Consider the following 12,548-nt stretch of genomic DNA (forward strand, 5'->3'; position numbering starts at 1 on the left):
GTGTTTTCAGCACTTCACAGGATGCCAAGTAAATTCATTGACACAACTACATTTACCATACTAAGATAAAACTTTGTTTCCAGAAGACTGTTCTAGTGATAAATTTTAGACTTCAAGATGATTTTTATGTGACTGAAAACTTGTATCAGAAATACCTGAGCAAACATCCTTGTGAAATAATTCTCTGTTAATATAAGTACTAGAGTCCTTTAGACAGTGTTGATTTACTGAAATAACTGATCTTGCAGTCAAAATATCAAACTGTATTCTGCATCATAACCAGAAATACAGAGTGGTATCAAAGTCTTCCATAGCTCACTGCATTACATGTAAATATCAACACCATTACTTGCACCTTTTTGTACATTCACAGCAAAATTAAAATAAAATAAGCCTCAGAGAAATGGTAAGGTACAGAAAGAAGATTTACTAAAGAACAGTTATGCATAAAGTGCTTTCACGTTAATGTACAGATGAGCTGCATTTTGCAAGTCAAGCAGTTTATTTGAAGGTAAATTCTCAGATCAACATTTCACTTCTTCAGATTCCTAAAATAAAAGCTTTTTGCATCTCATTTAGCCATTTCATTATTTGCCTTCATTCATCGTGTAGAATAGAATGCCAGGCATCCAGCCACCCACCAAAAAGAGAAGATACTGCAGCCATCTCTGATGATACAGATTTTTTTCTCCCTTAACACAGACACACACTCTCTCAAACAAGAAAAAACAGATTACTTACTTTGTAAAAAATCATTTTTAAAGTGCCGTAGAAACCCATGTTTTCTGTATTTTTCCCCTTCAGTGATTCTGTGCCCCCGAGTGTCCGACTGCTTGGTAGTCTCTGACAATATAAACCTTTTTCAGGTAGGTATGTCACAGACTCTAATGTGGACATGCTCGGGCACGTCAGAAAAGGAAGATTAGGCAGCAGAACCAGCAACAAAACTCCACTGTAAAGGCAAATGAAGCTCAGTATCAAACCGCTTCTCAGGACACATACATACATGCAGCTTGCTGGAGTAGAACTTGAGGGAATAATGAGAGAGGGGGAAGATTATTGGAGGAGACTATGCCCTGTCAAAGCCTTGACTTAACAGATTCCTCCCTTAGCAGCAGAGGATCAGATTACATCTTCCCTCGTTCACGGAATGGTGCAGTCCAACCTTCAGCAATGCAGGCTGCACATCAATTATATGGTGCTCAGCTCCGGGGAGCCTGTAAGCACAGAGTACAGGAAGGACTTGAACAGGAAATTAAATAGCCCCCACACCAACATTCCCCTCCTCAAACTTGTCTTCATCTTTTCTTTGAAAAATAAAATGCATTTTTTAAAGTAGCCTTGGAAGCTGGTGGAATGTTATCAAACCATTTTTTTATATTTGAAAGTGCAGCATGCTTCAGATTTTTCCAGCTGAAGCAAGCAAGCTCATTGCCACAAATTACAATTATAGTGTAGCCCTCGGCCAGTTAACTGGACTTTTACATTAGTGCTTGCAGTGGACACAAATTAGTACTTAAAAAGTGCAGTTAATTTTAAAATAATTTAAAATATATTATTTGCCAAAAAGATATTTGAAATATTCTGTTGGATACACAATAAACTGGTTTGGCGAATTTAACACTTGCAACTTTTAAAACTGAAAATTATGTAATACAGATTAAAATATTTATTACTGTTGTGGCTAATCTGTAAAATTCAAGAGTATGTCCAGGTTTTCCTTGGAAGGCAGTCCTCCCAGTGCACCTTTAATATTCTGTGCATCCTCTTCCCAGAAAATCTCCCTATTTTTAAAATTAGTTGAAGGTTATACGAACCCCCCACAAACATTAAAAAGCTTCTAACGTCTGCTTCTGGTGTCCACACACAAACTGTTTGATGGTTTCTCTCTCACACTTAGAAAAATCTTAAGGAAAGCTTTGAATATTTCACACACAATTTTCCAAACGACGTTTTTTGATTTACAATTGCTTGATACAACCATCCTAACAAAATTGATACAGCTGGTCAAAAAAGTTTGGGAAGAAGAGACCCCACCTGACCAGTGGAAACATGGAATCATCATAAGATAAAGGGTGATCTTACTGACTGTTACAACTGGAGAGGAGCTATACTACTTTCTGTTCTAGGGAAAGCCTTCTGTAGTATGATACTGCACAGGATGAGAGAGGCGGAGGATGCAAATCTGTGAGAAGAAAAGGGTGGATTCAGGCCCAAGACATCCCATGTAGATCAGATATTTACACTAAAGGTCCATCATACAAAAATATATAGAATGTCAAGCTCCCCTCTCTTCATCAAATATTTTTATTTTCCAATGGCATTTGATAGCTTGCACTTACATACATTATGGAATATTTTTCAATCCTATGGAATCCCAGTTAAAATTGTCAATATCATCAAGGCCATGTACAGAGATGGAAAGTGTTCTGTGGGGGTGAACAACCAGACAACAGAGTGGTTCGGTGTGGATGCTGGCATGGAACAGGGCTGCATTTTATCTCCGTTGTTGTTTGGCATCGCCGTAGATAATGAAGAAGTGTATTAGCAACACAAACACTGGTATAGCAACTTTGCTGATGATATTGTGCTATCCAGAGACACTCTTCAAAAGAGACGGACAGAGAGACTACTTGGCAAAAATAGCAAGCCAAATGATGCTGAAAATTAATTACGCTAGATCAAACATTACTGAAACCCAGTAACATCACATTACAAGGCAAAAATATCAAGGAAGTTGAACAGTTCATCTACCTGGGCAGCACCATATTAACCAAAGGAGACCTTAAGAGGAAATGAGATGTTAACGATAAGACAGGCAACTCAACATAGTATGGCAATCAAAGATATACAGCACTAGAACAAAACTGAGAATTTTCAATTTAAACAATCTCAGGGCTAATATATGGCTGCAAGAGTTGGAAATCTACTAAAACAGACTGAAAACTAGATGCCTTCCAAAATAAATGCCTATGAAAGATTCTGAACATTGACTGCAAAGACTTCAGCACCAACAAAGAGATCTGAAATACCACCAACCAGCTCTTTCCAGGAAGCTCTGGATGTATTTGGGGCATGTACGCTGAATGCCAACATACAGATTCCCACACAAAACTGTCAAGTGAAAACCAACTGTTTGAGGAAATGAGGGTATCCAAGAAAAATGTTAAGAGCCATTAGCAGGGAGGGCAGAAGAGCCAATCTTAAGGAAGCAGCAGCAAATGACAGAAGAATGGAAGAGACTGGTTTCCATCCTGTGCACCAACATTGGCACAGGAAGGATGTACAAAATATATTTTTTCCAGTTTGTGAGAAATGTGGGTTTCTATAACCATTAAGGAGAACAGTATAATCAAAAGTTCATTAGATGTCCGTTAGCCAAAGTGCATTACAGACATTTTGAGGTGCAGTGCAAAATCCAGGGGCAATGCCTAGATGAGAATCTTACTTCTCCCCAGGAGTAGGATGATAACCCAAGGGGATGTCACTGATATTTTTAAAAGAGAACTTTCCCTTGAGCCTGCTTGGAATTTCCATTTTTCCTATCAGTTAGAAGAGATCTGATAAATTGGGAGTCTCTCACCCACCTGCCCCCCTCCCCACACACACCTGGCCGAAAGAGATGAGGTAGCTTCCAGCTTCCTCTCATGAGAATGATTCTAAAACTCCTGAACAATTGTGTTGTTGCTCTTCCTGCTATACAGAGGGTAAGAAAGTTTAGAGATGCCAGTCAAGGAGAAAAGTATCCCTTAAGCTCTGCATGCCTGCTCCATGTACCACAGAAGTTCTGCCTCAGAAAAGACATGCAATGCCAGAACAGCATCCTGTAATTGTCCATCTTCTATGTATGTATTTATATAGCTCCTAAACTGTAGTATCTAGGTGTCTCCCAAGTATTCACTGATTTATTCTCAACACCCATTAAATGGAAAAGCATCATCCTCGTTTTACAGATGGGAACTGAGGCAGAGATTAAAATGACTTGCCCAAAGTCACAGGAAGTCTGTGGCAAAATGGGAATTCTACAAATCAAAGTAAATCAAGTTTGCCATGTATTCCCAGGAAAGAATTTTCCCAGTGGAATTCTTTGAGCCTAGGTTAAAGAAGGTAATTAGCATCTCTGAGCTGTAGGCTGAACAATCTGAGAATGCTAAGCCTGGCAAAAATACATTCAGCTGAGGCTCTCCAAAAAGAGCTTGTCATCACTTGAAAGAGAGTAAAGGAAGAAACTATCCTCGCAAAATGGAAGTTTCCCAGCAAAAGGAAAGGTCTAAGCAGACCCTAAACTGTTTCAATATTCTAGAGGACAAACTAAGCTGGATATGGTTATGACAGACTGACAATATCCTGAACAAATCTTATGGAATTAAGATAAATTGTATGGAATTAAGCTAAAACTTACTGAATTAGGGTTAATAACTTTAGGGTACATTGTATTCAAATGAAATTGTGTATGTGTTTTTGTAGCATTGTATGGACCTTTAGTAGGAAGGAGAGGATGCTAATGAACTTCCTCTGTTATCCATTTTTGAAGCCACCCTTCCCCCATGGGAGATATACATGTGTATTAATTCAAAGTGGATTCTCCAGGATCAACCAACAAACTAAACTCCAAAACATAACAGAAACCCCCTACAACTTTTGGATAAAAGCCTGGATTTTAAGCTGACCCAGGCCTTTCCCCTTGATCTAGCAAACAGACAGGATCCCTTGTCTACGGAGGGCCCCAATCCTAACAGAAGGATTGGAAAGACTTGGCCTAAGTAAGAATGTGATGAACTCTGATGAACTTGTAACCATAAAAAAACCCCTAAGGTGGGGTGATGCCTTGTAAACTTATTAGCATGTGTGTAGGTTCTTTTAAGGTTTTAAATATGTTTTTTCTGTAATGCTTTTTACCTTAAGAATAAAGTAGGCTTGCTTAGAAAGAACTCTGTGTTAAATGATTTCTGCAGATATAAATTGGCAGAATATTTTTGCTAGAAAATACATACTGAAGGCAGAGAACTGGGTAGCCTGGGAATACTCCTGTCAGATGGAGAGATACTTGGGTCTCCACCTAGAAAGGCAACAGCAAAGGAGCTGGAAATGGAAAGTGGATGCCCTCGCTGAACCACTAAAAGGACATACAGGTGTAGTGGCCCTGAACTGTGACAATGGCGACCACCATTGGGAAGATAGAGTGATCCTTTCAGAGGAATATTTAACAAGATGGAAGGAAAAAATAAACGAGGTAATTTTTTTTTGTTTTTTTTTTAAATATCTCACTAAGGAGAACTCTTTCAAATCTCCAGCTCCCTCTATGCTAAATCTCCTTCTCCTTTGTATGTTTTTCTTACAGTGGTCATAGCCTGATGCAGTGACCTAATGGAAAAATATAAAAACATGGTAATAAAATCCACTAAAAAAAATCTGCCAGCCTCCCTTTTCTAGTTCTGAGCCAGGTCAAGTTCTCAGCCAGATCCATGGGCAACAACTCTGGAGCATGAAAAGAAAACTCTTGCATGAAGTGGATTCTGGCTTCTGCAAGATTGGTTGGCATTAAACTTTTCAGCAGAGCATTTGAAAGAACACATGCAGTGCACTTTGAGGAATGAACCTATGAGATAGTCACCTGCAATTCCCATTGGCTACAATGGGAGCTGATGAGGCACACCACCGCTCAGTAGAAAAATGCCAAGACCAAGCTGAATTGAGGGGAAACAATTCTTGTAGCCAAAAATAGTACAAAGGTTAGTCTGGTATAGACAGTGGTACATATCCTCAAAAGGACAGACTTCATCTGGGCTCCTTCAACTTCTTCACAAATATCAATTTGGTATTTCAACTTTTTTGCTTTCTTATGTATCATTATTTCGACTGTAATAGGACTCAAAGTGTACTAGGCTCTTCCCAAACATAGAGGAAGGCATAGCTTCTATCCCAACACATACACATTCTTATCTAGCTATGATTTCTATGTAGTTCTCTATGGCTTTAATGAACAAGTACTTTGAGTCCTTACACAACTATCTCCCAACTAAACTAGCCTTACTAATCATTTTAAACTCTGCCCATTAAATCTTGGCATTTATACTATTATCCATTAAGCTGCAGTGCTGTCTATTTTATAAAAACAAAGTGGTCCTGAGCTGACTTCATATGTCAGATGTGAACAAAGTTGCATATGTCTCAGCAGACTTAACTCCTCCTACTCTAAAATATCTCATGAGAAAGAAAAAAGGCACATGCTGGATGCATATGGAAGATTTAAGATCACTGTTAAAGGAATAAACAACTATGAGAAGTAAGTTAGCACCTGTACTGTCAGGGTAGAAACAAGCAGAGGATATTATTGCTATGTGGATTCAAAAATTGCACAGTGGAGCCACTTAAAACCATGGATTTGCCTCTCCCTGTAAATCTGCTAACTCACTCTGGGAATAGTAAGTTCTCAGCCACAACAGAGAAAATTTATCAACATGATCAACATGGACAAGCCCTACCCATTTACTAAATATTACAAGGTTGACCTTATAGCCTAGGTGGATGTACTTTTCAACAAAATGGGCTCCAGGGTGAGATAGTCAAGTAATCATTAGCAGTTTTCTTAGAGGTTAAAGTGAAGTTCTGTGTTTCTATTTTACTTTTCCATTTTCTTCTCTTCTGGTACATTACTGAAGATTACTTTCCCCCACTACTCATGATTGCCAGTGATTCTCTGATAAAACACCCCTCCCCCACAAAACTTGCTTTACCTGTTAATTTCTTTACTTGAATCATGACCATTAGCTCAAAGAGTCACCATTTGCCAGTAGTTATCACACAATGGAAACTTAGTTTCACAGATATTACTTAGTCTAAATACAGGGTGTCATACTACTTATTCTAATTATATGGGAAAAATATATGGAAAGCTAAGAATTGGCAGATGCAAATGTTTTAATGGTGACCACTGTATCTGGCAATCTAGTTCCCTTCCTTTTTGAGGAAGACAGGAAACATACACACAAACATAGTCTACTAAGGATTGTTGTGCCAGCCAGAGTAACTATGAGTGATGGCACTGCACCAGGTGTTGTGCAACAAAGTTCCCATATCTGGCTCAATCCTACAAATCCATGAATCTTTGAGCGGCCCCCTGGGTGGCACCAGGTAAGGTCAAGGGGTGGCGAAACACACCTACTCTTCCGCTTCTAGGGTGGTTTGAGAGGGGGTAGGCGAGAGAACAAACAGATAATACCCATTTTCATCTTTGCCTGACATGCAATAGTCTTCAGAACCAATTTTGAGTTTCCATTCTCTAGAAACACCCATTATTCTGAGGCCTAGTTAATCAATCTTCCCTCCACACAATTAGCATACTATATTACAACTGAAGCCGACTACCCACTGAAACACACTTTTAAAACTTCCTTCAGAAGAGAAAAAATAGTTAAGTAAATATCTATATTTCACAATTCATATGTACTCAACATCAGCAAACTTTTTCTATCTCAGAAGACAACTTTTAAAAAACCACTTAATTATTACAATTCACAACAAATGGAAAAATTTCTACACCAAAATTACACAGTTTCCAGCGGACACAAAATCTTATTTCCCAGTCAGTACTGCCAGCTCTCTTAATTAATCAAAATTCACATTGTCCAATCCTTTTCCTGTTGGCAACATTTCTAGAACCTTTAACATTTTGTTATGTGGCATGTTGTAATTAAGACTGTCTATTACTTCTAATGAAAGACTAGATTGAATTACACAAATCACCCACAGAGCTATATAATCCCCAGAAGGACAGAGATTACAGTAAAACATTACACTATAGAAAGAACATTCCAGTTTTGGTTGTAGGAACATTTTCTGAGTGGAGAGACCCTGTGACACTCTAAGGTACTATACAATTAGCATTAAAATTCTATAGGTGACTTTTGTAACTTTAAATTTGCTTTATTATTCAACAGTGGCAAAGCTAACCAAGTCCTCCTCCACTCAGGGAACAAACCCTGAGTCAGTTCCCAAGCTTAGGTGACCTATGGTCAGTGTAGGACCTCTCTCTCTCCAGGGAAAAAGGCTCTGTGCCCCTTTGCTTCCCCATGATCCTCTGCTCTAAATTGCAGGAGACAGAATTCCACACTGTCCTTAAGCTGAGATTACAACAGTGCAATGCATTCTGGCCCTGCTCTTAGCACTCCCCTCCTGGATCCCTACATCCAAGCTAAAGGTAGGGGAAGTAGGTTGTATACAGCCATCAACCACCCAGGGAGTCCCTCTCTGTCAGAGTAATTCCTGGCTGCCCTTCAAAGGCATTGCAAAGATGACAGAGCCAAGGGCCAGGTTCTGACCCCTTGCATACATTTTGAAATGTTTTAAGTGTCCAGCCGAATTTGCTGACTGATCCTTATTTAAAATACAATTATCATTGTTAAAAAACTGGGATCAAATTGCCCTTGAATAAAAGCATCTGTATTCCTCTGACTTCAATGGGAACGACATGCATCTGTGATTCCCCTATTAAACCTTACTGTGTGTGACTTTTTCCAAAGGTTTATAACTTTGCCAAATCAACACTGATTGTGACCAGAACACTCAATGAAGATTACTTCTCTGTCAAATTACAGCTTTCTGCATCCATATTTCAGTTATAGAGCTCATTTACAAAAAGTCACAAGAATTTGTATTTACAGGGGAAAAGTATATTTTCTCCTTGAACACAAGTGGCTCAACTGTTTTTGCTCAGACTTAAAGAAAAAATATCACGCTTGAGCAGAAATAAGGCCTGTCTGCAAATTGCAGCCTGAAAGATGAATGTGTTGGAAAAATATGAATTCCTATTTCCAGTTGATTAGAATAAGAAACACTCCAGCAACCTCAACTATAGAAGATACCAGTGCTCCATTTAAAATGTTTGCTAACAGTTCCTGTATACAGTAAAGTATGTGGATTGTTTGGAAATACAAGTTAAACCCTAAATTTATAAAATTGTTCCTCTCTCAATCTCTCCAGTACTAGGGATGTAGAGAGGATGAGCGGTGGGGTTAGAGTTCATAGCACAAGAGACTGGAGATTGAGCCAAGAATCTCAGTTGAGGCACAACCAAGGATTAAATGGGTACAAAGACTGAACTTTTGCACTATTAATAAAAAACACCCTTCATTAAAAGAACATTATTAAGATTGCAAAGTGAAGCACACGCAAGTTAGGAAATGCCAGAATTTTAAGTATTTGATTACATGATCACATACTTCTTTTATCCACAGAATCCCAGCCTCATTCAGTTCACAGGATAGATAGTGCTCATTTAATGAGCAACTATTTAATATTTTGTTTTATGCTCATTGTTCAGTGGGTGGCCCCATGTCTTATTTAACTGCACAATATTCAAACCATGATCTGAAGTCAGAATTATTAACTTCCTCATGAGTTTCTCCATGGCACTTATCCCTATATCTCAGTGCTTCATAATCTAATTTATCTTCTTAACACTCCTGTGAGATGAAGGGGCAGTATTATCCCCATTTTATACATGGGTTGCTAAGGCACAGAGACAAAGGTCAAAAGTGTCTGCTAATTCTGGGTCCTTAAATTTAAGATCCCTAGGGCCTGATTTTCAGATTACTTAGCATTATATAGCATTTTATATATTCAATCACAATTCCCATGGACTTCGGTTGCATTTGTGAGTGCTCAGCATTTCTGCAACTCAGACCCCAGGGTATCAAGTTGGACATCCAAAAAGTGAGGCGCACACAATTAGTGACTACCTGTAAAAAGTTTGATTTAAGTGACCTGCCTATGACATACGAACTCTGTGGCAGAGGCAGGACAGAATCCAGTCCTCCAGGGCAGCATTCAACTAGCTTAACCGTGAGACCCTCCTTTGTTTTATAGCAATCCCCTGCCTCATTCACTACACACGTTCCATCTTCTGCAGCAAACAAAGCAGCAGCCCTAGGGACAACTGCCTCCTTCACTAAACAACCCATCTTGTGCTCTCAATGAAGCAGGGTCCTGTGGCAAATGTGATCATATAAAGACAGCACCATAATTAGGTTTCAAAGAATTGTATTTTTATCAGTAAATGTCAGTAAACATTGATTTCACCACACAAACTGACAAAAAATTTCCATCAATAATATAAATTTATACATAGGCAAAGAAAAATGCTGCTTGAGAACTTATCAGAGTTTGATTTAAGAATATTTACTGTGTATATATTGACCTGTGATGTTGACAATTTGTGTTTGAATGGTTATAAACCTTTAAATTTTTGAATCTGTCTACTGTCACTAAATAATTATTGTCTGACCCATCATAAAATTTCACAGGTGTGAAAAATTAAGTTGACAAAAAATGAAAAAAGCTTTAACCATATAATTGTGTCACTGTGAAAATAAATATCAATATTAGCTATCAAAATTATTTAAAAATCAAATTCCACCAAACCTAATTGTAACGCATATGCACAAGGTGGCTAAATTAAGATAATCCTATGTCTGGCATTTCCTAACTTATGCATGCTTGTCTTTGCAACCTTAATAATGTTTTAATGTTGTTTTTTGTGTGTAATTTCCTAGGTTTTTAAAAAAGCAAACTGAAAAACAAAATTCCATCATATGGCATTATATTGACACCCACATGGGTCATCAGCAGGGTTGCAATCTTCAGTTCCACTACTCAGATCTCCGACCGTTGAGCAAATGGAATAACTGACAGCAACAGAATGTTGTCATACGCATCAGCACTAAAGGGGGATGAAAGAGACACTTTGTCGGTGGGTGTCACAGATATTTCCTGACAGCAGAGCCATGGTGATATTCAGGAAACTTGGGTTCCAATCCAGGCCCTGCAGGGGTGTGTGCTCTAGTGATCACAGACCCTTCTGCCCATTCCTGTCAAGCCTGACTCGCTTACCTGTCCCCTCCAACTCATATCTGTTCTGAATCTTTTCCCACCCAAGTTCTTAGTCCCAATCCCAATCTACTTGACTCACCGGTCCCATCCTCCACACCTCAGGCTTCTCATCCCCAGCCTCCTTGCCCAGACAGTCAGTCTCCCTCCTGGCTCACTCTTGGAACCACAAGCGCCTCCCCATCACCAAGCTGCAGTCTTCTTGCCCAGCCAGTACCAGTATCTCCTTCCAGCTTCTCATCTGATCTCCTTTCCTGCCCTCTACCCACTGGTTTTCAGTCCTAGTCTCCCTCTATGGATCCTCATCCAATATCAGTCTCTCTTCCTACCTACTCCCTGATTCCTTTTCCATCTCTTCCCCTTCCTAGCTCTTTGTACCAGTCTCTTTGTCCAGCCAGTCCCAGTTCTCCTGCACTGCAACTCCTTGTTAGATCTGTATCCCATCCCTCCTCACCCTGATCCCCGCAACTGGTTCCTAGTCTCAGTCTCCTTGTCCAGACAATAGACTCTCTCCCCCAGCTCCCCATCTGATCTGTGTCCCCCCCATTTTCCTCACTGGCCCCCAGGCTCAGTCTCCCCTGACCCGCCTCCCAGTCCCAGGTTCCTTGTCCAACCAGTTCCAACTCCCCATCCCAGTCTCATTGCCCAATAGTTCCCAACTTCCTCTCACCACCCTTTAGATCCGATTATCAGCCTCCCCAATCAACCAGCCCCTGCCTCACTCTCCCTGCTAGCTCACAGTCCTAACCTACCCACCAGGCTCCCTTTTCCAGTCTTCTTGCCTAAGCGTTCTCATTTTTTCTCCCTTATCCAGTCCCAGTCTCATCAGACTCCTTGTCCTAAACTACTCCTTTGCTTCCCCTCACAGTCCAGCTTTCTTCAGCTCTGAATTCAAATCAGGCATCTTCCTCCTTCATGCTGCCTGGGTGCCAGCATGGGGGGTGGTCACCAAAAGCATAGCAGAAACAGACTCCATGCTGACAGTTCCAATACAGGGGAGGTCCAACTTTGCTCAGATGCTCTGTAGTGATGGTGCATGTGCAGCCCTATCATACGTAACATCTGAGAGGGGATGGAGCATGCTCATTCGCTATGTGGGGATGGTGCATGTGCAGTCTGGTCAGCACCGGGAACTAAGAAAGGCTTGAGGATGCTCAGTGAAGATGGGATCTTTATACAGATTTCAGCTGCTAAAATCTCTGAAGTCTCTACTGAGCATGTGCAAACTTGTGATTTTTGGAAAGGCTTATAAACTTGGCCAAATTTGGGGGGATTTTCATGAGGATGTCACACTGCACATCCTTGATAAAAAAAGCCACCACTCTGCCAAAGTTCAAGTACATCCTCCAAAACATGTTAAAATTGACATTTGCAAAACATGTTAATCTGAGACAAACACCTGTTATGGAAAATTTGAACCTGAATGGTTAAAGTTTGTTAAAGTTATAAGCAATGAAAATAGAGTCTTAAATGGGAAGTGGCAAGCATCCTTAAGAATAGGCAGTGCTATCATCCCTCCCCCCATTTTCTATCTTAAGACAAGGCTTTATAAATATTAATCTCCTGGGAAGTATACTGTTATTCCCAGAGGGAAACTGAGGACCAAGTGATATGTCCAAATAGTCACCATAAATCTGCAGGAGAACAGAGAATAAAATGTA

At 39.8% G+C, this 12,548-nt stretch overlaps 1 protein-coding gene across 7 annotated transcripts in view; it reads right to left on the bottom strand.

Moving 5' to 3' along the window:
• Positions 1-12,548, bottom strand: part of FBXW7 (F-box and WD repeat domain containing 7) — a 295,125-nt gene that overhangs the window by 47,510 nt on the left and 235,067 nt on the right. Inside the window, exon 1 of one of the 7 annotated variants that reach the window (XM_039540661.1) lies at positions 742-1,008. The exons of 5 other annotated variants lie outside the window; for them this stretch is intronic. In XM_039540661.1, coding sequence (XP_039396595.1) covers positions 742-1,008 — 267 coding nt within the window. Of the gene's footprint in view, positions 1-741; positions 1,009-10,614; positions 10,639-12,548 lie in introns of those variants that run through there. One more of the 7 variants, XM_039540663.1, reaches the window with a different exon arrangement.

This window comes from Mauremys reevesii, linkage group 5 (assembly GCF_016161935.1).
Source record: "Mauremys reevesii isolate NIE-2019 linkage group 5, ASM1616193v1, whole genome shotgun sequence".
NCBI classification, from domain to species: Eukaryota; Metazoa; Chordata; order Testudines; family Geoemydidae; genus Mauremys; species Mauremys reevesii.